This window comes from Numenius arquata, chromosome 12, assembly GCF_964106895.1.
Source record: "Numenius arquata chromosome 12, bNumArq3.hap1.1, whole genome shotgun sequence".
Lineage (NCBI taxonomy): Eukaryota > Metazoa > Chordata > Aves > Charadriiformes > Scolopacidae > Numenius > Numenius arquata.
In genome coordinates this window covers 27,596,257-27,623,680 of record NC_133587.1, presented here as the reverse complement: position 1 = coordinate 27,623,680, position 27,424 = coordinate 27,596,257, and the positions used below count along the sequence as shown (strand labels likewise).

Below are 27,424 nucleotides of genomic sequence, written 5' to 3'. Positions count from 1 at the left end.
TCTTCCTACCTGGAAAGGTAGTCAAATCAAATCTGGGTGTGTTGTTTCATTACTAAGGCGGCTGAATATTCTACTGTGAATGGGTAAATGTTTATAAAAAAGTCTCTCAACACTCCGGAGTTGAAGAGCAAGTTTTGTTCATAGAAGGAGAAGCAGTTCTTGAAATGGTAGTCAAAGACTGTAAAATAGCATCAGTCTTAGAAGAAATCTGCTCCTGAGGTGGAAGTCAAAACCCAGTGCTACGTCAGCCCACGTGGTACCTCACTGAATCTCAGTATTCTAGCCAGCAGCGTTATCCAGGACAGAGCACTAGCCACAAAGCTAGATCTAAGAAAAAACAAAACGAAACAAAACCAAAAAAAACCCAACAACATGCACCAGAGTCCTCACTTGTCCTGTCTCAGGGAGGCATTCCTGAAGGGGAAAGGAGTCCAGGAAGGCTGGATGTTTTTGAAGAAACAAGTCTTATACGCCCAGGAGCAGGCCATCCCCATGTGCTGAAAAATGAGCCATCAGGAGAAAAAGACCGGCCTGTCTGAAGAGAGAGCCATGGATGCAACTTGGGGAAAAAAGAATTTATGGTCTTTGGAAGAAAGGGCAGGCGACTCGTGAGGACTACAAAGATGTTGTGAGGCTGTTTAGGGAGAAAATTAGAAGGGCGAAAGCCCAACTAGAACTTAATCTGGCTTCTGATGTTAAGGACAACAAAAAACATTTCTATAAATACGTTAGCAATAAAAGGAGGACTAAGGATAATATCCATTCTTTATTAGACAGGGGCAGAAACATAGTGAAAAAGAATGACGAAAAGGCTGAGGTACTTAATGCCTTCTTTGCCTCAGTCTTTCGTAGTAGGACCAGTTGTTCCCTGAGAATCCAGCTCCCTGAGCTATTAGACAGGGATAAGGAGCAGAATGAAGCCCCCATAATCCAAAGAGAAATGGTGAGGGACCTTTTACGCCAGTCACACACAAGTCTATGGGGCCAGATGGGGTCCACCCAAGGATACTGAGAGCTGGCAGAAGTGCTCACCAAGCCACTTTCCATCATTTATCAGCAGTCCTGGCAAACTGGGGAGGTCCTGGTTGACTGGAGGTTAGCAGATGCAAAATTCCATCCACAAGAAAGGCCAGAAGGAGGATCTGGGGAAGTAGAGGCCTGTCGGTCTGACCTCGGTCCTGGTGAAGGTTATGGAGCGGATCGTTCTGAGTGACATTACACAGCATGTACAGTGCAACCACGTGATTAGTCCCAGTCAGCATGGGTTTATGAAAGGCAGGTCCTGCTCAACTAACTTAATCACCTTCTATGACAAGGTGACCCACTAAGTGGATAAGGGAAAGGCTGTGGATGTTGTCTACCTGGAGTTTAGTAACACCTTTGACACCATTTCCCACAGCATTCTCCTGGAGGAACTGGCTGCTCATGGCTTGGACAGGTGTATTCTTTGCTGGGTAAAAAACTGGCTGGATGGCCAGGCCCAAAGACTTGGGGTGAATGGAGTTAAATCCAGTTGGTGGCCACTCAAAAGCGGTGTTCCCCAGGGGTCAGTATTGGGTATAGTTCTGTTTAATATTATCAATGATCTGGACAAGGGGATGAAGTGCACCCTTGGAAAGTTTGCAGATGACACCAAGTTGGGTGGGAGTGTCGACTTGCTTGAGGGTAGAAAGGTTTTGCAGAGGGACCTGGACAGGATGGATCGATGGGCCAAGGCCAATGGGATGAGGTCCTGCACTTGGGTCACAACAACCCCATGCAACGCTACAGGCTTGGGGAAAAGTGGCTGGAAATCTGCCTGGCAGAAAAGGACGTGGAGGTGTTGGTCAACAGCCGGCTGAATGAGCCAGCAGGGTGCATGGGTGGCCAAGAAGGCCAATAGCATCCTGGCCTGTATCAGAAATAGTGTGGCCAGCAGGACTAGGGAAGTGATGGTCCCCCTGTACTCAGCACTGGTGAGGCCCCGCCTCGAATACTGTGTTCAGTTTTGGGCCCTTCCCTACAAGTAAGACATGGAGGTGCTGGAGTATGTCCAGAGAAGAGCAACGAAGCTGGCGAGGGGTCTGGAGCACAAGTCTTCTGAGGAGCGGCTGAGGGAACTGGAGTTGTTTAGCCTGGAGAAAAGAAGGCTGAGGGGAGACCTTATGGGTCTCTACAATTACCTGAAAGGAGGTTGTAGCGAGGTAGGGATCGGTCTCTTCTCCCATATAACAAATGACAGGACAAGAGGAAATGGCCACAAGTTGCACCAGTGGAGGTTCAGATTGGATGTTAGGAAAAATTTTTAAACTGAAAGGGTTGTCAAGCACTGGGACAGGCTGCCCAGGGAAGTGGTTGAGTCACCATCCCTGGAGGTATTTCAGAGGCATGTAGACATGGTGCTGAGGGACATGGTTTAGTGGTGTTAGGTTGATAGTTGGACTCAATCTTGAACATCCCTTCCAACTTAGATGATTCTATGATTAAATGTTTCAGTGTCCATATTTGTGCTTTTATTATGGCAAACGATACAGCCGTTTTCTGCACCGATGAAGCTGCCAGAGGAGCAGATGATGCATTTACATTGGCCAACACCAGAGGAAAGTGTCATAATAAATACTAAAGAGAGGGAAGGGGGATCATGCTCCTGGAAAAAGAATGGAAATCCACTTCTGAGGGAAGCAGAGCAAGCAACCTACTTAGTGAGTACTCTCACCCTCTTCTTTGGCCATGTTTCAGAAGCAAAAATAGCTCTCCTTGCTTCTAGGAGATGTATCTGAGCAGATCAAGAGAGCACACAGATCCCAGAGGCGTGATTGCTCTATTTTCACAGCCAATTTAAGGGATCCAGATTTAAAAAAATCATTGTGACATTTCAGCTGATTCAGCTCATGACACAGCAGTAGCCAGCCAGAAACAGCAGGCCACATCTCACACTACAAGTTTCCATTTTCTTTTTATTATGCTTAGATGGCAGAATTCTGGCATGAGTCAGTCTTGGGAGTGCAGGAAATTCAGAATCAAGCCCTAGTCTGAAGTTCTTATTTTATGTGCCACCGTGCTTGTGACGGGCTATTTAAAAAAAAAAAAAAAAAAAAAAAAAAAATCAAACAGTCTATCAAAGCACCTCGCTCTGCCCTGTTTTCAACAACACGAGGCTGGGTACTGAAAGGGAACCCGGGTTATTCTCACTGACTGACATTTGGAAGTTGCCTTTGTGGTCTCCTACCTCTGTCCAATGATTTTGCGAGGAGGAGTTTCAGCTCCTAGATGCACCCGAGAACACCAGAGGTCAAACTCAGTGCCTAAATAGGCCAAGTTTCTTTGAAACCCCACCGAAACTGCAATACACACAACCATCTAGGAGCAACAGCAAACTCTTCAGTAACACCTCTGCTGGGAAGTTGGCCAGAAAGCAGAGACAGCTTTTACACTCAATGGGTAATCTCTAACAGTCTTCTTTCACAACTCAATATCACTCTTTTCTGAGACTGTGCTCATTTCTTTGCATAAAGCAAGAAGCTTTTGAATTAAAGACTTAAGGACTTACTTTCCAAACCAGATCATTCAATAGCAATTTTAGTGACTTAAAAAGTGAAAAGTTTTTTTGCTTTTGTTTCTAAATGCAGACTCGCATTATTTAGCTGGAAAAGTTTCCATCCAAGTCCCACTACTGAAGCAGAAATTGAAAAAAGGTCACAATTTCTAGGAAGAACATTCCCTACAAATCTAATTAGAGAGAGTGCAATTTTGCCATCATTCTTAAATTTATTTACAAGTTTAAATGTTTTATACACCTCAATTTACATCGTAGGGAACTTGGTATTACATTTTATAACAATTTACAGTGAATAAAAAGAAAACCAATATGCATAATTAAAATTAACCTTTATTACTCCAAAACAAGATGCCAAGTATGCAGTATATATCTGTTTCTGTTGGCATATTTCTAAAATACATGTACAACTGTAACTAGTCAGCCTAGACATTTGGTATACTGGTTTATAACATTTGGAAGTTCTCCCACACTGCACTGGGATGTCACTATAGTAAGCTGACAAAAATAGGCAAATAGAAAATTATCCTGGTTTTGAAAGAAAAAAAAATATGCGTGTGCTTTTACTAAAAAACTAGGTTATAATCACACATTACACTCAGAAAATTCTAAAATACTATGTTACCTTCTAGTTTTAAGTGTAACTACCAATTTCCATTCATATCTATTGGCACCAGCCCAACTATTCTGATGTCCAAGTATGGTAACCTTCAACATTAATATGCTAATAAAGGCCCTCTCTGCAACAGAAGTTTATAGTCCCAAAAGTCTACAATCAATTGTGCAGGAAGATTATGATCAAGATGTGGTATTCCTAAAAACCAGTTCCGTGAGATCAGAAGAACACTGGCATGTAACTGCTAGCAATCACTTCCATTTGATTTTGTTTTTCTGCTTTTGTTTTCAAAAATGTTTTTATCTTAGAATTTCCAGAGGTTTCTGTAAGGCCTAAAAGAAAAGGTTTTATTTCGCTACTTCTACTGTAGAACAGAATTGGGAATGTTATTTGAAACAACACGTGCTTCAAACATTTTCTGAACTACTCTTCAGTGAGCAGTATTACCCTCTTTGAAGAAATTACCTGTTGGATTATCAAACGCCCATACATAGTATTAGTAGAAACTAGTTCTGTAGAATCTCCAGCAGTGTAAAAGCACTGTCAAAGCACTGTTATCCAGCTACTGCAGTAATGAAAAAAAAAATTTATCTAAGAATCTTGTCAGCAGCACATCAGAGGTCACAGGTATTTCTCTTATTCCTGCCACGTTTCTGCCCAAAACATGGTCCAAAGAGGCTTAGACATGTTAAGCCTCTTGTTTTTGCATTAAAGTTTCTCTCCCAGCCATACATGTGTGTATTTTAACCCCAAAAGCACTGAAAAGGCAATCACTAATGTTTTTTTCTAACATGGAGCTCCCACAAGTTCTTTGAACAGAGATGCACTGTGTAGCCGCTTCATTCTTAGAGATGTTTTCTTACATTTTTAAATAAGAAGTCTTGTTTAAGAGTGATCTCTAGTCTCAAACAGAGTATGAGCATGAGTTAGAATACATACTACTGTTTTACAAATCAATCTGTCACTACCCATAAAACATCCCATAGCATGTATTGTGGGGTATCACTTCAAACGCACATGCAGCAGGCCCCAGGAAGCTATGCCAAAACACACCAGGATGCCTGCATGTTTTTCTTCTCAGCTTCAACACATTTCTCTAAACCAAAATGCTGTATTCAACCCTGAGATTTAACCTTCTAATAACTTCTTGTGTGAAGAGCATAGGGAGCAGAGGATGAGGAACTTGCTTTATTTTGTGTGTCTTATTCTGATGAGACACAACGAACAGATGAGTAACAGAAGCCCACAAGAGACAGGATTAATATTAAAGTGTCACTAATGCCATACACACATCAGGAAGGGAAGAAAAGGCTATGCTGCGTAAGACTACTGCATTGCTAGATGTACATTCTTCAAATGATCAGTTGCTGTAACCCAGAAGTTATCATCTTACTTCTAGCTTTTTTCCCTCTAGAACAATTTGGATTTCTTTGGCATCCAAAGTCTCATATTTCAATAAAGCTTCTGCTAAATTCTTGTGTTCTTTTGCATGAGTCTTCAGGATGTTTTTTGCTCGCTCATAGGAGTCCTAATATTAAAAAAAAAAGTGGAAGATTTTAAGACTTTGAAACAAAACAGCAAGATTCCACTTAAAAAAAACATTTCAGGTAAATACAGCTTGAAACAAACAGTGGAAGTTGTGCCTTACATTTCATAGCTAGCACAGCTCCCGTCTCCCAAAGATTTAAAATCTAGCTGGCATAATTAATAAACAAATAACAAACCACCGAACTTTATGCCACCTTTGCATTTTGCAAAGTAGTACTAAAAATAAAATCCGGAGACAAACCTTAGGATTTTTACATATGACTTAGAAGAGACTTACTACATTTGAAAAGTTGCTGATTAAATTAATATTTGATTTTACTTTATAAGCATTCAAGGAATGTTCCTCAAAGACTGAAGTTTTTAAAAGCTTATAAAAATCCCAAAGTTCTATGCACTTTTAGAAAGCTGACCAGTTGCTCCGAGTAGATGCACGTTGCCAGCATTACCAGCTTCAACTTTAACTTTTAGTTGTATGTAAATAGCTCTTACGTGATCAAGTCAGTTCAAAAACAGCTACAGCAAAAGTGTTAATCGTTTAAACGTTATAACTAATTCTCCTGCCTGTACCAAACGAGTTCAGGTTACCAGAACAGCGATCTGCAAGTTCTGTGATTATTGAATGTCACAAATTTCCTTAAGCATCTGATACTGATCACTGTGAGGAACAGAACACTGAAAAGGCAACTCTCAGATCTGATACAGCCATCCCTGTGATTCTGTACAAAATGATTTAGCTGCAAGTCATGAAGTGTGGGACTAACACAAAACATTCACATCCATTCTAAAACAATTTATAACCATACTTTTTCTCCTATCAATGGAATAGGCAAAATACAAATCCTGACCTAACACCACCAACTTGTTTCTCACTACTTGCACATGACAATCACCAAAAAGTTTTGATATGCTGAGACTCCAAGTTGCAGCTGCATTAAATACTTGGGAATACTTCCACCCACCTGTGTATTTTCACCAGTATACATTACCAAACTGAATAATCAGGTAAGCTGATGCTCAACTCATCTCAAAATAAACGTATCAGAGTGGAGGGGGAGAGAATCTTACCCGTAGAAGTGTTCTTACTTCCTGTTCAATCGCCGACTGGGTTTCAGGGCTAACTTTCCCCGTGTCAGTATAGGTCATGACACCAAGCTAAACAACAAAAACATCTCTTTATCCTGCCACTGTTGCAGTAATATACATAAAACACAGTAAGAGCTTCATTACCTATTGCTTCTACGTACAAACAAATAAAAACATTAATCAAATGCTTACTGAAGTGCTTGCAACAGAAGCAAAACAAGAAGCCTATTCATCAACAATGTAGTCACTGCAGAGTTCTATTTCAACAGGTCACAGTACTGTTCCTGATTAAGCATTTTCTTATTTAAAAAAACCCCAAAATTCCTAGACTACTAACACTTGATGGGGCAATAAAGATGACTAAAGAAGGTTCTTTCTAAGTCTAGAATACTAAATGTTGTCACCCCTCCTCCCCCAACACCAAGATAATCCTCACTTCCAAAATGTTTAGTTTTATTATAAACAATTTCTGCAGACATTAGTAACTTAAGGTAATTTTGAGGTGAAGATCTTGCAAGTTAATTTTTAAACTGTCAAATATATAGGTTTTTCACTTGAGTTCTCTATAGCAGGGCCAGTCATAAGGATTACCTTCTTTTTTTGCCAGAACTATGTAGTCTCTGTGATCACTGACAGCCAAATAGGCATTTAGTTACAGAACATTTTATTTGTGCCATATAAATACTTAAGGATTGATGATACTACCTTCTCACTCATTCCAAATCTAGTCACCATCAGTTTTGCAATTTTAGTAGCGTTGTCAAAATCGCTGGAAGCACCTACATAGCAAACAGATTGACATTGGTTATTGAAACCAAGTTAAACATGCCAGTCCACAGGCTCCAATCAAAAGCTCTTTTAACTACCAGTCAGCTGACCTGTTGTGATGTGATCACTTCCAAATATGAGCTCTTCCGCTACTCTTCCTCCCATACAGACATCCATCTGTGCAAGCAACTGGGATCTGGTTTCACTCCATCTGTCATTTTCTGGCAGCAAAGATACCTGTAAGATACAGAACTGTGGTCAGGTAACAATAAACATAAGAAATGCTGAAATAACCTGAAAAATATTCCTGTTTATATTTTTTCTTGCTTTTATGCAACAATTTGAAAGCTCTGGGCCTCCTCTTAGTCTATGCACTCACCAGGTTTGCTTAGAGGTGCTTCCCTCCAAGCTGAAATTGCCTCCCTACAGGCCATGAGCGCCACATAAAGTTAAGCAACTTAAACCTATCACCAGAAGAAACAGAACGATCTCCTTATTCCCTATACCTGAACTGAGCACAAATCAACTTGCTTGGAGGATTCAGGTCAATGATTTTCTTTAACTGAATGCATTACCTCAGGTAGAGTTCAACAGAAACAGACTTAACAGAAATATTTTTCTGTTCAAATGCTTGGCAGCAGAAGGCAGAATAGAAAAAAATAGGGTAGAAGTACGCTAGAAACAAGGTAGGTAACCAATTAGGTTTAGGAAGAGCCACATGGGATAAAGAACAACTTGATAAAGGATGCTTGTGTTAGAAGTACAGTTGAGCAGCGTTTCTACTTTCCAGTACTTTAGACGTTCTTCAAAGTTTCTCTGTTGGGTGCTAGTTTAACTGCAGCAGAATCATACTAACTTTTCTCTCCCTGTATACGTGGACTTCTACACTAGCAAATGCTGCTTTATTTCAACATGAAGACAGACACCTTTCTATCACACGGAAAAGGCAGTCAGTGAGTTTTCCAAGAGATTGCTTATAACTGAGTATTTTAACATTACAATATGCATTAACGTAATTACAACAAATAGCATTGTTGGCAAATTCCTCAACAACACTAAACCAACATAAAAGTCTAGAAATACTCACGTGTCCAAGTGTTGTTCCTCGCGTCATGATTGTAGCCTTGTTGATCGGCATCGCATCCTTAGTGTAATATGCAATGATGGCATGTCCAGATTCATGGTAAGCGGTGATGGTTTTGTTTTTCTCATCAATTTCTACACTTCTACGCTCAGGTCCTTAAATGGAGGAACATTAAACTTTTTTGTACAGCTGGCTACCACAATCCACACACTACACATACTCAGAGCACAAAGTAGCTGAGGAAAAGCACGCAAGGAAAACTAACACTCATTAAGGGCAAAATGTTTCCAAGTAGTATTTTCATGTCTAGAGTGGACCTCGATATACTCTACAAATTGCTTTTAAAGGAATAGATTTAATATGCAGTCTGAGTATCTGAGAAAATTCCGTTTCTTCTCTCAAATATAAACAGACCAGATTTTTAGTGTATATGTCTCAGATGTTTAAGTTTTGTGTCATGATGAGACAAGTTAGTTAAACGGAAGTTCGGGTTTCTGGTCTTAATTCTCTCCTTTCCTCTGGGAATAAGTAGAGAAAGGGTAAGAAATCAACCCTGTGTCTTCCTCTAGGCTCAAATGCAACATGCAGTGCTTCTCATTAAAAAAACATCAAGTCTTAATGTATTCCATTCTAGATTTTACATACTACTCTCTCATCTCAAAAGGTTCTATTCAGAATAAACTAACACCGAACTTACTTGTCTAAAAAAAAAAAAACCCAAACCCAAAAACAACAGCATAAAAAAATTGTCTCTCTGGAGAAGTCTTAATCACGAAAAAATTCAAGAAATCTTAATAAAAAAAAACCCCTTGTGTACTGCAACATATGTATGCCTTCTGTATAAAATCCTACCCATTAGAATTTTGTCCTTGGAGAATTCTAGTTCTTTCATGGTTACCATATCTTTTCCATCAACAGCTGCCTTTAAGGCAGCTTGATTTACAAGATTCTCAAGTTCTGCTCCAGAAAATCCTACCGTGCCTCGTGCAATTATTTCTGGATCAACAGCTGTGGGGAAAAACAAACAAACTTGTCGTTAGGGTCCATATTGCTCCTGAAAAAGCTTGTATCATGAAGAAATAACAAGAAATGATCGTATTATAAGCAAGCATCACGTTCTATTAAAAATAACGCATTAAACAAAACATTTTCACTTTTAAAAGAAATAAAGCCTAATTCTTAAGACACTGAACTGCTGAGGACTAGAAAGAAACACGGCCCTCACAAAACTGTCGTAAGACTACGTACTAGACAATTTTTGTGTTCTTTACTGAGACACATGGTAAACCACAATTGCTGATGGAATAAAGGACTATTACATGAGTGGGCTGATCCAGTATAAAAAAATTGTTACATACCAAGATATTACAGTAAAGTACTTACATGGATCATACTTTATTTTATTAAGGTACCACTTGAGAATTTCTGTACGACCTCTTACATCAGGCTTCGGAACAGTAACTTGCATATCAAAGCGACCAGGGCGTATTAAAGCACTAAGGGAAAAGACAATTTAATATATTGACTTAAAAAATGCTGCAGTAAACTGTTACTAATGTATACAAGGAATAAAAGACCATCTGATATTTCTAAAGACATCTACATAGACTATGTCTATTGCAAAGAATTCAGTTTTCCTATCTGTTTCTAAAAAGACAGATGAAAGATGTTTAGTTACCAACCCATTTTAAAAGGGTTTTTTTTTGCATTTGAAAATTTTGCATTGCGAACAGGGGATGCAGCTAGTTCAATTTAAGTGAAAAAACTTCCAGAAGTTTTAGATGCTTAGAAGCATGTTACTTATTTCTCCATATTTAACTCAACAACCTTCTAAATGCCAAAAACTGGTCAATAAACTTCCTTTTTAAGAAGGAAAAAACCCAGCTATAACACTTAGTACTTGAAGCTATAACACTTAATACTTATCACAAACAACTTTGGTTTTTTGTTTGTTTTTTTTTTAATACGTGCTCTGTAGAAATGATCAATGCATTATACTCACTTATCTAATGCTTCAGGGAAGTTTGTTGCACCAATAATAACAACACCTTCATTAGGTTTAAACCTGTATAGAAAAAAAAAGGGTGAGAATGTTGGCGATTTTCTTTTGGAGACAGGATTTGCACCTTTTTTGTCAATAATTACTTCTTATTTCAGCTGAGCTCAACTGGCCAGTCAAAAACACACCGTCAAACCACAACGTGATCCAAAAATGAACCTTAAACCCAGCAACTGGTTAAAAACATGCCCTGATTCTCAAGAGTTGAACATATTCCTTTAGATATATAGCCAGTCTAAAAAAAAGGAGACATTATTTAAAGTAATTGCTGCTATTGTATTACTACCACTCAGAAGCTTCTATATTCTTTACAGTGAGGCTACTGTTGGCAGTACTAGAAAGTGGTCAGAAGAGTATTTTAAATTGATACCCTTAAAAGCATTGCAAAAAAAAAAAAAATACGAAAAACATCAAGCTGTCAAGGAAGAAAAATTCACCCAAGTATTCAAAACACCAGTCAGTCAAGTGCCTTCTATACCCTCAGAATCCATATATTTACCCATCCATTTCAGCAAGAAGTTGATTAATGGTCTGTCTTGAATAGGGATGCATTGGAGATTCAATTCTCTTCCCACCAACAGAGTCCAACTCATCAATAAATATAACGCATGGTGCATTTGCTTTTGCTTCCCCTGACAAAAGAAAAATAACAGGACATTTCAACTACACAAAAGAACAGGCAGTGTATCATGTAATTTAGGATTCTAACATTTCTATTACTCTTGGATTATAAAGCGTTCTATTAAACATCACCAAAATTGTCTTTAGTCTAAAAAAAAAAGAAATGTATTTTTGAAATGAAGTGACACAAAGAAGCAAGGTTCTTCATCTCCACATCAGCTTATTCTTATCATGCTACAAGAAATAATTAGTAAAACAGATTAAGAAATTCATTGTATTTTGTATCAATTCCCTACAGAAGTTTATTTCATAGACTTAGGTAGAAAACATTGATCTATTAGATAAAAATAATATGAAATGTGATGCGTCTAATCACTAACATTTTAATAGAACCTGCTTGTTACTTTGCAATGAAGGCCTCACCCTCAAGTTTACAGGTATTAAACCTACAAAATATAAATGCAGTAATAAACTTTAAGACCATCAACTGGTACATGTGGACCAGGATGCAACTCATCTCACCCAGCTGGACATATCTGTAACATTGACAGTAATCTAAACTTCTATAGTCAACAGAAAGAAATGCATGTTTTGAGGTACAATACATGTAACATTTTACATCCCTTCCATGTGAAGCAGGTCACATCTCTTCTACAAATACAAGCTACTTTCTACATTGTATGTGCCTGGCACTATCATTCTTCCATTTAAAGAGACAAGTTGAATTCCCCTCTCCCTGATAATATTTATCTGCATACCTCAAATAGAAAGCCTCTTGTGTGGAAGTTATCTACCTAAACATTAACTTTTAAAGTTTCATTATAATGCTGTTTATTCTGGGCCTGTTGATGGGCATGAGGAAGGAAATCTCAGCTTAGTGATATTTCATCTTATGGGATCACTGTGATCCCATAAAGCTGTAATTCAGAGAAAGAAAAAAGACAATATAAAAATATAAGGGAAGTAATTGAGAAGGCTAACACTATTTTTTATCTTAAGTTTACAATTTAATTAAAATTTACAATAATTTACATATGACTAATTAAATTACAATTTAAAATATTCTATTTAGTTTACAGGACATTACATTTCTAATTAAGTTACTTCTATTCTCTCTAGGAGTCTTGTAACATCAGTTATAATTTTTGCTACAATTTCATCTGACAACTAACAAGATTCTACAGTTAATGGATACTCCCAATTCTGAGATTTACCTACACAATTAAAGTTTTATTTATTAGCCTCATACACTACTACTTCCCAATAACCAGAACTGTACCTAATCAAACGTTGTAAATAGCACTGAATACATAGTCTTGCATATTAGAAGATTTCAAACCCACAGACATTTAACTTACTGAATAGGCTTCGGATGCGACTAGCTCCTACACCAACAAACATCTCATCAAACTCAGATCCAGATGCATAATAAAATGGAACATCAGCTTCACCAGCTACAGCCCGTGCGAGAAGAGTTTTGCCAGTACCAGGTGGTCCAACTAACAGAATACCTGAAAAGATAAACATAAAAAAAACCCCAAACAACAAAACCACCAAATTCACAGTCTTATTATACCAGTACTGATTCTTCCATGCATTAGAAGAAATACTTTCCATTTGGCTTCAAAAAGCCATTAATATTCCATTTCACATACTGCTTATTACTTGCTGTCTGAGGAAGCTTCCTGTAACAGTTCGAGATATACTCTGATCCATATTGAAACAACAATAAAGACTTGTAAGACTATCAAATAAAAACAGAAGCCTGAAGTATTCTACAAAGTTACTGAGAAGTTTAGCAGCTGAATCCCTAAGAGTGTCTTCTTCAAACTGACATTTTCCTAGCGGAACTTTTTTTTTTAAAATTAAATCATTCCATGTAACTGACTTCAAACAGTATAGGGCATTAACAGGAAACAGATTTATCAGGTTTACGTATTTCAGATTTGCTTGGCCTTCTACTATGATCAAGCTTAATCATCCTGTTAAATGAAAACATTTGTTTCTGAACTGTCTAAAGCAGTTAGCGAGCACTAAAAGTCCTGACAGAAGAAATAAAGGCCTTCTAACAATTCAGTTACATAAAACCCCTGTTTTCAAGATAAAGGACTACTGTATATTAGTTTACTAATTGAAGAAGGCACGGTAGGTTTTGTCTAACCCCAACATATTCATTTGCAATACATGGTTTTGTTGGACATTTTTCATTATCATAGATTTGTAGACTCGTTTGGGTCTGATGGGACCTTCAAAGGTCACCTAGTCCAAGCCCCCTGCGATGAGCAGGGACATCTTCAACTAGATCAGGTTACTCAGAACCCCATCCAACCTGACCTTGAATATTAGTTTCCAGAGATGGGGCATCTACCACCTCTCTGGGCAACCTGTTCCACTGTTTCACCACCTGCATTATAAAAAAAATTTCTTCCTTCTATCTAGTCTGAATCTACCCTCTTTTAGTTTAAACCCATGACACCCCTTGTCTTATCACAACAGGCCCTGCTAAAAAGTTTGTCCCCATCTTTCAGTACTGAAAGGCTGCAATAAGGTCTGAACTTACAAAAATTCTTAACTCTGTTGTATCTTTTCTCATCTGAGAAAGATACGTAATGTAACAGGAAGATATTAACTTTAAAAAAAAGATAACATCATAGAGACATTTATAGGAAGGGGAAAAATATATACCTAAAAACCTCTGGGCTACATAAAGTTCTACTCAAAGAGGCATTAACACCACATGCATAACTTTATCAGTAAATATTTTTTTCTTTTTTTACACTGTTATGTCACTATGTTCAGTGACAAATTAGAATTTTTGTAGTTCAGTACATCATCTCTAAAAGGTTCACTTGGGACTTCAAAGAAATATCGATTCTTCACCCTGTAAGGAAGGCTGCTAACCATGAGAAAGACAGGTTTGATTTTTGAAAGGCTTTTTGCCTGGAATCTACAGTCCATTGCTTTGCACTGTCACAGCTTATTACCCCTCATGTTTTTATCAAACTTCTACCATGTGTAAGATATATCCAGGCATCTTTGCTTCTTCTATCCAAGTATCTCAGATACCTCCTATTCTCTATGGGGGCAGGCAGTAATGACCAATTTCTACATATGGGGAACTGAAGGCAAGACAGGAAACACACAAAAGAACTACCTTAACTTCTGCTCCCCCGCCCCCAAGTACTTCATTTGAGTATCCTTTAATGAAGAAGCTTTCACCACTCTTTGAAGATTCATTTGTGCCTCAAATATTTTAAACAAACAGGGAAATCCACTACCTAGGTCTAACATTATTTCATTATTTTTCCCTAAATACAACAGTAGTATTTAGGCCCATTTTAGTTAAATATTTTGATTCCTTAACTAAAGGAAAAAATATTTACAAGCTAGGCTTCAAATTAGTTATTCAGTATAGAACAAACCTACAGAGACAGCGACGGCTACATATGATTTTCACTTCTGCTGAGCAGTGATTCTTACCTTTTGGAAGTTTGCCTCCTAATACAGTAAATTTATGTGGATTTTTCAGGAATTCCACAACTTCTTGCAATTCCTGTTTAGCTTCTTCAACCTACATATTAAAAACATACCACAAAATATAACTAAGCATTTACAAAATTTTGCATATTTTTTTAAAGTGAATTTGTATTAGAGACTTAGACAAGTCTACGTTTCCAATTTTGTATTGATCAAAAACACAACAGAAAGAGGAGAATTTGTGTGGATACTAAGTGTCCGTGAGTTTAATTCAACCTATTTCCTGAAACTGTTCATCGGAATTTGTAAACACTGCAGTTAATAATATTGAAGGAATAACCAAACAGGTCAAGATCAGATCTGACCTACAAGACAAATACAGAATCAAAAATTCTACATTGAGATATTAGTCTAATTAGTTAAAAAGAGATTAATTTATCTATTTGTCCAAGGGGAAGGAGAGTGGGAGGTCCTCATTTTGCCACTGACAGCAAACAATAGCTGAATAGAAAAAAAAAAAAGCTATCCCATTAGCAGTGACATGCCCGCTTCTTTCTGGGAATCTCTGTATCTCCTGTCCTCATATCAGCTATTTGAAAGAGGTGGTACCAAGAGAGAAATGATCAAGTGGCATTACCATCTTCTTGTATTGGTCAACTTCTACAAAAAAAAAAAATAGATTGACATGGTACTTATGGCCTGCCTTTTGCTATTCTAGCCTTTAAAAATGTGATTCAACAAGTCAAGAGTGCACCTTTTATAAGGTACTAAATGCCACAAAGGTATAAAATAGAACAAGAGTGGTGAGAAACCTCCTTTATCTTGGAGTGGTCAATACATTTAAGGCTTTGGTTCATACAAAGAAATTTCTTGAAGGAAGTAAGACATTCTTCAGGCTCACAATGATTAGTTAAGCAAGAACTCATACACACTTCACTTTTGAACTTACCCCTTTTACATGCTCAAAGGTGACATTTTTCAACTGGATTGGATCAACTGCTGCATCAAAGATACTCGATGTTCGAAAGCGTACTAATAGCAAACAGCAGATGATGAACAACAAATTTACATACGAAGTCATTTCATTCCAAGACTGAACTTCGCACTTGAATGCATACCATTAAGCCACTAGCTTTACATCTGCCCTTTTAAAAGGGCATGTTTCCATTTACAAGTGTCCAGCAAGAATAAAATTCATTAAAAAAATATTTAAGATATTTGCAGTAAATTCAGTAATGTGCTTTTTAGTCATTTGAAGTACAGAAAGTGCTGCATCCAAAAGCGGGTACACAAAGCCAGAAGTTGTTCTTCAGAGTTTCTGTGCACACCCTAACTTTCTTGAGGCCCAGGTGACAACTTAGCATGAAACTGAAATTCTGCATTTACATTAGCTCAGACTTTGATCATCCTGCTATTTCCACCAGATTTCTCAAAATGACAATTTGGCCATGCAGGTACCTAGTTGCTATAAACTAGGCTGTGATTACAAATAAAAATCGAACTATTTTGCCTACTGGTGACCTAGAAAATGCATCATCTAAATTCAAAGACAAATACATAATTGGTGAACAATCTGACTACTTCTCTGCTTAGTTCCATGTGATTTTTTCACCACAAGAATTAAAACAATTATACTAACAGACAACTTTGTCTCTACAGACATTTTGTCACACTATCGTCTAAAGGCTGTAGCCAAAAGCAGGAAATACTTCTCTTTCATTAGTACGTTGAAATATTATCCTAAAACAATCATAATGTCAAAACACATTTAATTTGTGCTAAACTTGAAGGAAGAAACAACACAAGTGAAACAGTGGGGAAAAAAATAAGTTAACTAACCAGCATCAGAAAAGGAGCCTTTTCCAGGTAAAAATGACGAATATATGGCAAGATAAAAACAAAGAACAAAGAGAAAGAAAGACAGCAAACGTGATCTTCTTAAGGAATCTGTAAAAGAAAACAAATAAAGTTTTAAAATAGGCTGAAATAAACTACTTCCTGAATGCAAAGACAAGATACATGAACTAAAACAACTTACCAAGTGTTTTTTGCAGGAATACCTGTGCTTTCAAAAAGCCTTCTGCAAAACCAGTTTTAAAAGCATCCTGATGTGCCTCTGGGATGTTTTTTGTTTTCATTAGCGTATCTAAGTTTTCAACATCAATTCTTCGCTTTCTCAGGATAAAGCCCTAAAATATTTTCCACAGCAGCATTAGTAAACACTAGGTTTTGATACATAGTTAACTTACTACCTGGCTAGCATTGGTGAAGGATAAAAAAAAATAATTAAAAGAGCATATAATTCAGGTGCTATGGGCTTAATTAGATGACACAGGGCAGTAGCTTGAGTGTGGAATCACAATGGCTTCAAGCAGGGGCACCCTGATTTTTGCTGAATGGGTCAGGTTCAGAGCCCTCCTGGACTCCAGTCCCAAACAGAAAATGCAGCCTAAGGCAGATTTGTACAGAGCTAGCTTTGTACACTGGATTCAGTGGGAGTTACTAGCTTAAGCTTTTTGCTTCATAAAATCAACTGAAATTATTACCAAATGTGAAATACCTTCCTAAATATAGGTTTGATGCAGCTCGATCTTTTGATAGAGCATGATGCATCTCATACACCCTACCAAATTTAAGAGCAGCACCGCATGGAGCTAGCTTTGGTTTATCTTCATCCATGGTATACCTACTCCACAGATGAAATAAACTACATATACCTAGAAGAAGCAGAGAGTTCAAAGCTAATTTACACACACAGTTAAGATCAAATACTTTAATTAGCCTGACTTCTGTACAACCAATTAGAAGCAAAGAGTACCTAGGTTAACTCGGTTTTGTTAAGTGCTTGGCTACTCCAAGCCTAGTTAGTTACCTGCTGAATTAAAAGAATATAAGCGAGTTTGTAACCCATAAAAACACCGAGTTTAAAATTTTTGTATCTTAAAAATATACTAGCAGCAAGTAAGTCCATTCTTAAAGCATCAATCACACACTGAACTGCTTAAAAAAATATATATACCTTCTTGTATGTTAAACTACCTGTATTTCTGTTGAAAACAAATACTTAGAGTCCAAGCTCTTTGTAACAAAACCACAAAACAGGATACAAAGAATTTTATTTCTAGAGTTTAAAACCCTGAAACTAGCATCCTAAAAAAATAAAAATCTTTATATTGATGATATATAAAGCAAATCTGTGTATTAGTAAGAAAAACAGTATGTTTTCATTAGCTCAAGTATTGATTTAAGAAATTTCATACTAGTGAAACAAAACACCCATGGTAAATTGTTAAGGTTCATTCAAGAGAAAAAGATGGTCTGAATAAGCCCAAAACAACTTCATAATGCTAATCATATTTACCTTCAAAACTGAAGAAAGAGAACTTTTTGTTTCTGGGAATTGTTCAGATGTTGACTGCAGACGTCTTGCTCTTGATCTCAAAGTCTTAAAGGACCGTGACTGTATGTAAACTTAAAATAGTAATAATAAATAAAAAAGTTAAAAACCTATCCATTACTACCACTAAAAAAAAAGGCCTAAGAGATTTCAGACACTATTACATGAAAAAGACTATCATGTGAGTGAATATAATCTTCCCAAAACATCCACAGTAGACAGTGAAGAGAACTGCAAACAGCAATCTGTTTAAGATGACAGAACAAAAAAGTAAAAACCAGAGAACTGTATGAAAGACACTTCTAATAGTAATAAACTGGATAAATAAGCCAATAGATTTCAGTACTGTAAATGGCTAGTTAGGTGATCATGAATCACATTTGTGATCTCACCTTGCAGGCACACTGCTTACTGTTCTGCAAGGTATTTTCCCCATAAAACTTTTTGTTAAAATAATCAGGAGCTGCTGTTGTGAATGACAGGTAATTGGCCAACCCCATCAACCCCTCAGGGAACAGAAGAGACATACAGCCCAATTAAATCCAGGCAGGCTGATAAACATGAAACATTCGGAAGCTAATCCAGAAGGATGGGAATGAAGGTTCCTGCTTTAAGATAAGCTTTGTCTAAAAGCTCAGCTGATAAGGTGCCCTGAAGAGATCTGGAATGGCTTAGGTGTGCTATTAGCTTACATACTGACAGAAGAAATGAGACCATTTAAACACAGTGAGCTTATAGCACCATATGTCATCTTCTACCACATCAGAAACCTGGGGATAGAGATTTTTATCACATAAATCAGAAAAGTCAACTTTTAATACGTTATAAAATAATCACCAGTATCGGTCAATCATATAGTTTTAATTAAGCCTTCTGTTATCACAGAATAGCACCAGATAAAAGGAACTTCTGGAGGTGATCTAGTCAAACCAATCAGGTAGCTCTAGACCTCCTCCTGAGGAGGTCAAACCGGAGGAGAGTAGATTGAGATTAGATATCAGAAGAAATTTTTAACTCTGAGTGCTGAGGCAGTTGCCCAGAGAAGTTGTGGATGCCCCATTCCTGGAGGTGTTCAAGGCCAGGTTGGATGGGGCTTTGAGCAACCTGCTCTAGAGGGATGTGTCCCTTCCCACGGCAGGGAGGTGGGAACTGAATGATCTTTAAGGTCCCTTCCAACCTAAACCATTCTATGATTAAGATAACACAACCTCTCCAGACAATCCATTTCAGAACATAGCCATCCTCACCGCAAAAATTTTCCAACAGGAATTTCTTTTGCTTTTACTTGTCAATTGTTGCCTCTTCTGTAAGGTGTGCAAGAGAAGGGTAACTAATATGACTCCAACAGCAATTAGATCACTCCTTGCCTTCTCTTCTGCTACCTTTAAAACCCCCGATCCTTCAGCTTCCCCCATACATTAAATGCTTGAAAATCTGCACCCTGCCTTAGTGGCCCAGTGATGGGCTACAAATCTCCATTTAGTCAGCAACTCTCTCTCAACAATGGGACACAAAACCAGACACAGTATCCCAATGCAGCATCAGAAGACCTGAAGAGAGGACAACACCTGAAGTCCCTGAGCTCCTGATTATGTTCTTGCTAATGCAACCCATCGTACATCCAGGAGTAGTTTAAACCAGACACCAAACACCTTAGTTCATCAGGATGAATACCAGATTCAACATATTTACCGCTTCAAATGCGGTCAGCTCATCTATCACCTTTTAAGACTACAATCCACAAATACTGACATCTTTGAACAAGATTCTACAGTTACACCGTGTTTACTAACTTAATTCTGGAAACATACTACTCAAATGCAAAAGTAACTATGATTTCAGGTGTTAGTATCAATGTAAAGTTCCTCCTGGAAGTTTACCGGTCTTTCGTGATTGACATCTCTAAAGCAAAAATAAAAATACTTTCCCAGAATAAAAAGATACTATAGAGATTAAAAACAGTGTAGTTTATTGTTTCATACCTGGCCAACACCGAACATCTGAGCAGAAACTTTGGAGGGGATTAGGATGCTGTCTGTACAAACAAGATGAGCGTAAAACACTGAAAACATCCACAAAGCCTGTAAAAAGATACAATAAAGCGTAAATACACCCTATATTAAACAGCAACTAAATCTTACTTCACACATAGCTTGTTTTTTCTTTCTTAAATATTAATTCTATTTTACTATGGTCCTTCAGGGATCTGTAATTAAACAAATTAACCATTACTAGTACATAGTGAACTTATTTGCATTAACCTATGTCAGGCACTTTGCAGTATACGAGGATTTTTTCTAATTAGAATTTCCAAAAAAAAAAATTAGTACCCAGAATCTTGCATATGAAGCTGTATCTGGGAAGGAAAACTCCGCACATCTGTACAGAGATGAATAAATGTATCTAGACTGGACAGGAACCCAAAGACTTTCATGAAGCTGAAGGACCACCATTCAAACAATCATTCAGTTTCAAAGGCTTCAGACAAGAGATTGCTCAAGGGCATTTTAAAACAGACTGTATAACATGATGAAAACATTTTAAACTGTACTAAGTCTCTGTAATTGTACAGTCTTCGTGCAACACAGAAACAAGAATAAATAAAAGAGCAAAGTGAAAAAGTTATTAGCAGATACTATTTCAAGCACAGTATAGACTGCAAGACAAGAGGACTGTCATTTATCTGTTGTTTAGTTACCAAAAGCTTAAAGAGCTCATCCTCATTTACCAGGTAAGAGTTACTTACGAAACATCAGAGACCTGCAGAGGGAGGAGGGAAAAAACTGAGGCCAAGCCTACATGTGCTCTGTTCCATAATAATTCAGAAGCTAATGTAATCACAAAAAGGGTGGGGGTTTTTTGTTTATTTTACATATTCTGAGGAAGTTATTACATCAGTTAGATACATCTAGGAAAGCAAAAAAGAACTCTCAACATTCCTATTATGTTTTTTTTTTTTCATTTATACAATTGTAGTAACAGCTGACAAGTTAACAACTGAAATACTGAGCAACTATGGAAAGGAGAAAAAAAGATTAAATATTAATTCTACAATGCTGGATATTCCACAATCTTCTACAATACTGCATACTGGATAATCTAATACAACATAATTACGAATACAGTTTAAAAAAACATAAATACTCTTCTCACTTTATGCACAACATACACATATCAATAGGCATCAACGGCATGCAGTGTCACCTACACCAAAATTATTTCTTGAAGATCTAGGATCTCCCTTGCCTCTGGCAGTTTTCCACCTGTAACTTTGGTTGTTTCAGTCACAGCTGAAAAGGCAGTCTGGTGAGCTTTCATGTTCATCTATCAAAGCTTTGAAGCATTTGTAACTTCTCTCTTCACATTCAGGAAACTCCCTCTGGGCTAATTTTTTTTTTTTTTTATATCCCACATCACAATGCAATTTAATACTTTTTCTCCAGTAGTAGCGCTGAGATAGTATTCTTATGCTCTTTCTCCCAACTGCAATACTATATAGGCAGCACCTCACATGTCAGCTATATGCTTTCTTTTCCAACACATTCTTGAGCATCTACAATGGCCTTGCTTCCTGCATTTTAGACTAATCCCATCAAAACATCTTTAACTGTAAGGAACCACTCCTGGTGTATTTCGGCAACGAAATACCCTACATGGACTGTTAGCAGTTTGCCACCCTGAATTCCTTTCTGATTAATGGCCTCATGTAATGTTGCTTCAAGCAAAAAAGGACTAACTTAATGCAAACTGGAAGTGTTCATGACTGTTGTATTTGTAGATTAGCAAAATCTAATTTCTTCTATTTGGTGAGACAAACTGGTGAAAAAATTCATATTTTCATTCAGGTTCATTCTTAAGAGACAATGAACTTGTACTACAGTTGAGTTCAGACAAGTTTAATAGCAGCCAACTTCAAATCCAAATTTGAAGAAACAATTCCAAAGTCTGGGTTGAATTTTCTAGAATTCCCAAGATTAAAAGCACCACTCCAGAGACAATTTGTATACAACTAAAAATACATTAATATTCTTTTTATTGAAAATTTTTTTTAAAACTATGAGTTATCTACAGCACAAGAGATTAAACTAAAGAATAACTGTGCTCACCTTTACAACCTAAGTCTTATAAATTCTCATAAGCACTACTCTGAAACATACCATACTTATTTTCAAAGAAGGACTCGGCAGAGATGTACGATGTATGCCACTGCGAAGAGACTTTGTTTTCTGTGCAGTAGCCAGGAAGCAACCTGTTCACCAATTCTTTGAAGTGGTTAGCTTTCAAATCAGACAGCCCCAGATCTCTTAAATTAAGTACAGACTGCAAAATAGAAATAAATATTCACAATTTACTTAAGATTACCTTAAAGAAAAAAAAAAAAATCAAGAATTCTGGCACAATACAGCACATATATTTCACAGTTCAGACAAATACATTTCTAAATGAAGAATGAATGGACACATGATTAAAGAAAAAATATTTGCTACTGTCAATGCAGATAACTTTTCTATTTGCACACACTGATATTTTCATTGTCACAATACATTTATGACAAGTATATTTTCTTCAACTCAGTCTTTTTAACACCCTCCTGCTCCCTGATTGAAGTAGGCGCAGAAGAAAATGCAGTTTTCCAAAACTTTCTACTCTTCAAGATAGAGCAAACGGAGAGCGCGAGGGAGAAGGATGTATGGCAATATCCACCCGTGATATTTCACCCAAATGAGCAAACAGCAAAATCCCCCTTGGGATTTCTTAAATAAACAAAGTATTCTGTTTTAAAGGCTAGGGTAGATTGCTTCTGGTCCACTTATACTCAAAATAAGTACAAATACATTTTTAAACATCATCTGACTTTTACAAATAGTTTAAAGGAGTAGATCAAGCTTTCCTACTTTAGCTTAATAAATGCTTAGAAAATTTCTGAAATAGGGAAGGGGGGAGAAGAGGTTAAAAGAAACAAATTTTAAGTAGTAACATTTTCTGTGACCCTTCAGAAAAGGCTAGTTCTTCCAAATACTGTTTCAAGTTCACAGCAGAGAGGCTTCACATTTCAAATAATTATTTTTGCCTAATAGTTCAACTTTATTAATTATTAGAACTGCATGTACTATGTCAGTATTTGCTGATTATAAATTTGAGCTTAACCTTTAAGTTTATTTAGCTTTACTGTAGTCTAATACACTTGCTTTAAGAACTTTAAAAATAATTCAGAGATACTTTTTTAATTATTATTTTTATACTTTTATCATACTAGGAGGAAGCAAACAGGTGTATGATGAACATATGAGAGAAAGTATCAAATGGGAAAAACCCTTTGTATTTAGAGGATTCTCTTGCTGAGTAGAAAGACAAATACAGAACTGAATAAATAATCCAGGTGTCCCACTGAAATAAATTTTTACCACCAGAAGCAAATACAGAATCACAAAAAAAACCCACCCAACAACAGAGATGGTTAGTACAATCCATGCTGATTTCCACAATTCTGTAGCTAGTGACAGGCTCCATGTTTTTCGTCCCAAACAATTTCTTAATTATAAAATTTATTGTAAGAAATGAGTTGAAAGAAGTGACAAGATCTGATACTACTCTGCACTTCCTGTATTTTGATTTTCAATGTGAACAAAAAATACCTAATGATAACAAAAGGTACTTACACAGAAATATAAGAAAACAAGCAAATATGTTATTTAATTTCTCAAAAACCCTCACTATATTTTAAGTTACAGTCTGTTTTCTCATAAGCTATAATGAAACAAACTTTGTTAGAACTCAGAGTGAAAAGATAATTAGAGGTTTATTAACAGAAAAGTTATTGTTACTTTGGAGCAAGAAACATTAAGTTGAAAGTGAAAACAAATCCCCTCCTCATTTGCAAATTACTACTGAGACAAGTAGTAGCTTTTCTTCTTATTAACGAAATACTGTTTTTTCATAGAATCCTTACTGCAAAGCACTGACTGACGTTGTCTTACAAAGTTACATTCTATGTGTTAACATTCTGTTTCATTTTGTCACATCACATTATTTATAAAACAAGTCAAATATTAAATTATACTATTCAGATTTGTTTCACTTAAAAACAAGATACCACTTTTTCCAAAGTTTTTCAGTACCTCACTCTTCTGAGGATCATGCTCCGGGGAGGCATCTCTCTGGACAGGCTGTACAGATGCTGTGCTGGTGGTAGCAGTGGAGCTTTTCGGTGAATGAAAGGCATTGATAAGGTGACTCAGAGGAACAGTAGCCTGGCAAAAAAAATGAAAAAAATCAGGTAATGATTTAAGCTTGTTTAAACTATTTAAACATACCTCTATTCCAAACCCTGACTTATAATTGCATATCTTGTACACTGCCTTTTAACTGAGGCCTTCATAATAAACCACATGAACTTACTTTCTTCAATATCACAGTGTTAGATAAAAGAAAGTTTAAGTATACATGACAGACTAGAAACTCACAAAGTCGGGGCGGGGGGGGGGAGAAAGAGGCTACATTTCCTGCTTTTCAAATATAAGCATGGTTTAAAGAAAATAATCACCAGATTTGCAAATACAGAAGTAGGTACAGATCACCAACACTTAGGAGATGCAAAGACTGCCCCCCCAGTTTGCACTTAAGACAATGTTTAATTACAAAAAAAATAATAGACACAGCAGGGAACAGCAGGGAAAAAAAATTCCCTGTTCCCTGAAACAGCAGGGAAAAAAAATGCTATTACACTTAACACTTCCTTCAGAATATTTTTTCAATATTTTTTCTTTTTTTTTTTTAATGTATGACTTGTTTGCTGCGTTAGAGATGTGCTGTTGCAACCAGATGACAGAACAATAAGGATTACTGCTGTCTGCTGACAAGTACTACAAACTTAACAGTCGCTTCATGCACATAAAATACAAAGCTGTGCGAAATGTTTTCCCCCTGTAGTCACAAGCCCCTATCAGAGTCAATTAACTTACAGTCCAAATAGGTGTTTTTTCCCCCACATAGCAATAAAAACCAAAAAAGGGAACACAATCAGCACAGGGAGAAAAAGAGAGGAAAAGCAACAGCAAACGACTTCAACACTGAGAAGTCTGCAAGCTGACACCACCTCTTGAAACCTTTAAAGCCTGTTACTCTCATTCAGGTACTTTCTCTTCTTTGGAATACGTGTTCACTTAAATAATCCTGAGCCTGTCCTGGTGTTCGCCAAGGCAAAACTAAGATCACCATTCTGATAAGACTTCACAACACAGCCACAGTAGAGATATAATGTTCTTTAAACAACATAAACAGAAAAAGAATGGTAAATGAGGTACTCCATCTATTCAGTGGTAGGTCTGAATTTCAGGCCTTAATATGAAATATTATAGCATAGTAAATTCTTGATTATCCCTGGACAATTACTCAAGCAACAGATCCCATCAAGCTGGTTCTCCTGGAACCAACTTGAACAGAAAGCTCAGTGACTGCTTTTGAATAGCATTGAATCATGAGGATTTATCAACATCTTACTAATTCAGAGATCACTGTTCCTAAGTACCACTGACTCCTGTATTATTTTCCAAATAACACCTATTTTCATCTATAAAGTAATGCTTTTCTAACTTGAAATATTTATATTTTTTCCTGCATAACACAAGTTATTCCCAAAAGTTTCCTTTATGTTTTCTTCCTTGGGATCTCACTTTAGCAGCATACCTAAGTATCAAACTAACCTAAACAAAGCCTATACATATATCACAGTCAGTTCTGCAGTTCAGCAGCACTCAAGTCAGCTCAGTTACACCACCTCGTGAATCAGTAGAAAAGCCTGGGCGCAACACATCAGGGCTCCTCCTCTAACAGTAATATATGGTACAAATAATTCCAACACTTCCAAAACACCTCAGTCTCATTACACGTCACTAGGGAAGAGAGCTGGGGTGCAACTCTTGCTGCTAGAACGATACCTGACTGCAATTCCTGATTAATCCTCTGCCTATGAATGTCATTCCACAAGAACTTCCATCTCTGTGTTGACTAGAAGATCAAGAGACAGAATGCTGTGAGATATGAAAACTGCCTCAGAATTAATTGTCCAAAGTTATAATTAACCTCTGGTAGTCTGTGGTAAAACCAGGTCAAAGCAGGCATCCCAACCGCTAACCAAGCTTTCCTCCTGCATTTCTCACTATGAAAAGGTGGGATGACACATTCCTAAAAATATCACCACAAGTTCAGCCATTTCACTATACTAACAAAAGCAATTAACACATTCTCCACATCTGGGAAGAACAATCAAATCCCACTGTGGGATAAGACTACCCCATACTAACCCCCCAGAAACGAGGTGGGGGGGGACAGATGGGGAGGTGGACACACAGAAAACATGAAAATAAAACCAATGGTTTACCATAAAGTCTATAAAACCCACTAGTCCCATCCTACTCGCTAATAAAAGATGCCCTCCTAATTGCAGCCAGACTGTTCTACATAACAAATAATTGAGGAACGTTTCCTCCGCTACCTTATAGCTTCTAAGCCATTTTCGGTTTTCACAACAACCCGTGGCAATTAACAGCAGTTTAACTTCAGCTGTAATAACACACCCTCCCTCCTTGCTTCTACTTTAAAAACAGTTTCTAAAAAGCGCCATCTCCAGGTTACTTCTGGATTTCAGGTTGTATAAGCTTTTGTACCTTCTCCTTCGCTCCGTTTACGCGCTTTTTCCCCAGACAGAACCCCAGGGTCGCTGCAGCCCCCACCCGCCCCTCTCCCCCGGGGCCGCCCAGCCGGCCGCCGCCCGCACCTCGATAGCTCAGGCCCGCCCGACACTCGCCAAAGCCCCGAAAACGTGGCAGCCGGGATCTCAGCTCCTCCCGCCGAGGCTCGCACCCCCCCCCTCCCCGGCCTCCCTACTGCCTCCGCCCGGCCCCATTGCCTCTACCCGCACACGGAACGGGCTCCCGACCACAGCCCACTGGAGAGGGGGGCCCCGAGCGCGGCCAGCCGCCCAACCGCCGATAGGCCGGGACGGCGCCCCCCCTCACCTGAGGCTGCACGGTAGAGAAGGAAAACATCCTCCCGGCGGGGACGGCGGCGGCGGCGACCACAGGCGCCTCTTCCGCTTGCCCGCCCAGACCCAGACGCAGACGCCGTGCCCGCCTGTCAGCCTGCGCCGCTCGGTCGCTGTGGCAGCCGCCGCCGCCGCCACCAGCGGGAGGGCCCCACGGCTCCGCTCTTCGGGAAAATGGCCGCGCCCCACCACC

General features: G+C 37.9%; 1 protein-coding gene across 1 annotated transcript; it reads right to left on the bottom strand.

Moving 5' to 3' along the window:
- Nucleotides 1-3,731: 3,731 nt before the first annotated feature.
- On the bottom strand, nucleotides 3,732-27,424 carry YME1L1 (YME1 like 1 ATPase). The gene is made up of 19 exons (XM_074156971.1): nucleotides 27,206-27,424; nucleotides 24,308-24,439; nucleotides 22,346-22,508; nucleotides 20,171-20,269; nucleotides 18,153-18,262; nucleotides 16,830-16,980; nucleotides 16,631-16,738; nucleotides 15,741-15,823; nucleotides 14,795-14,885; nucleotides 12,673-12,825; nucleotides 11,193-11,325; nucleotides 10,637-10,699; nucleotides 10,018-10,130; nucleotides 9,487-9,642; nucleotides 8,638-8,789; nucleotides 7,661-7,787; nucleotides 7,488-7,561; nucleotides 6,765-6,851; nucleotides 3,732-5,679 (listed from the first exon to the last, which is right to left on the bottom strand). Exons 1-19 carry the CDS (start codon nucleotides 27,233-27,235, stop codon nucleotides 5,536-5,538), a joined length of 2,169 nt encoding a protein of 722 aa, XP_074013072.1. The 5' UTR covers nucleotides 27,236-27,424; the 3' UTR covers nucleotides 3,732-5,535.

Bases quoted from the DNA above. Each gene is read 5' to 3' on its own strand.
- YME1L1 (XM_074156971.1), bottom strand. From the start codon at position 27,235: ATGTTTTCCTTCTCTACCGTGCAGCCTCAG. The intron at 10,700-11,192 runs GTAAATATATGG...TTTTCTATACAG, and splicing joins CTTCTTGCTGAAATGGATGG to GTTTAAACCTAATGAAGGTG. The intron at 5,680-6,764 runs GTAAGATTCTCT...TTTTAATATTAG, and splicing joins AAGTAAGAACACTTCTACGG to GACTCCTATGAGCGAGCAAA.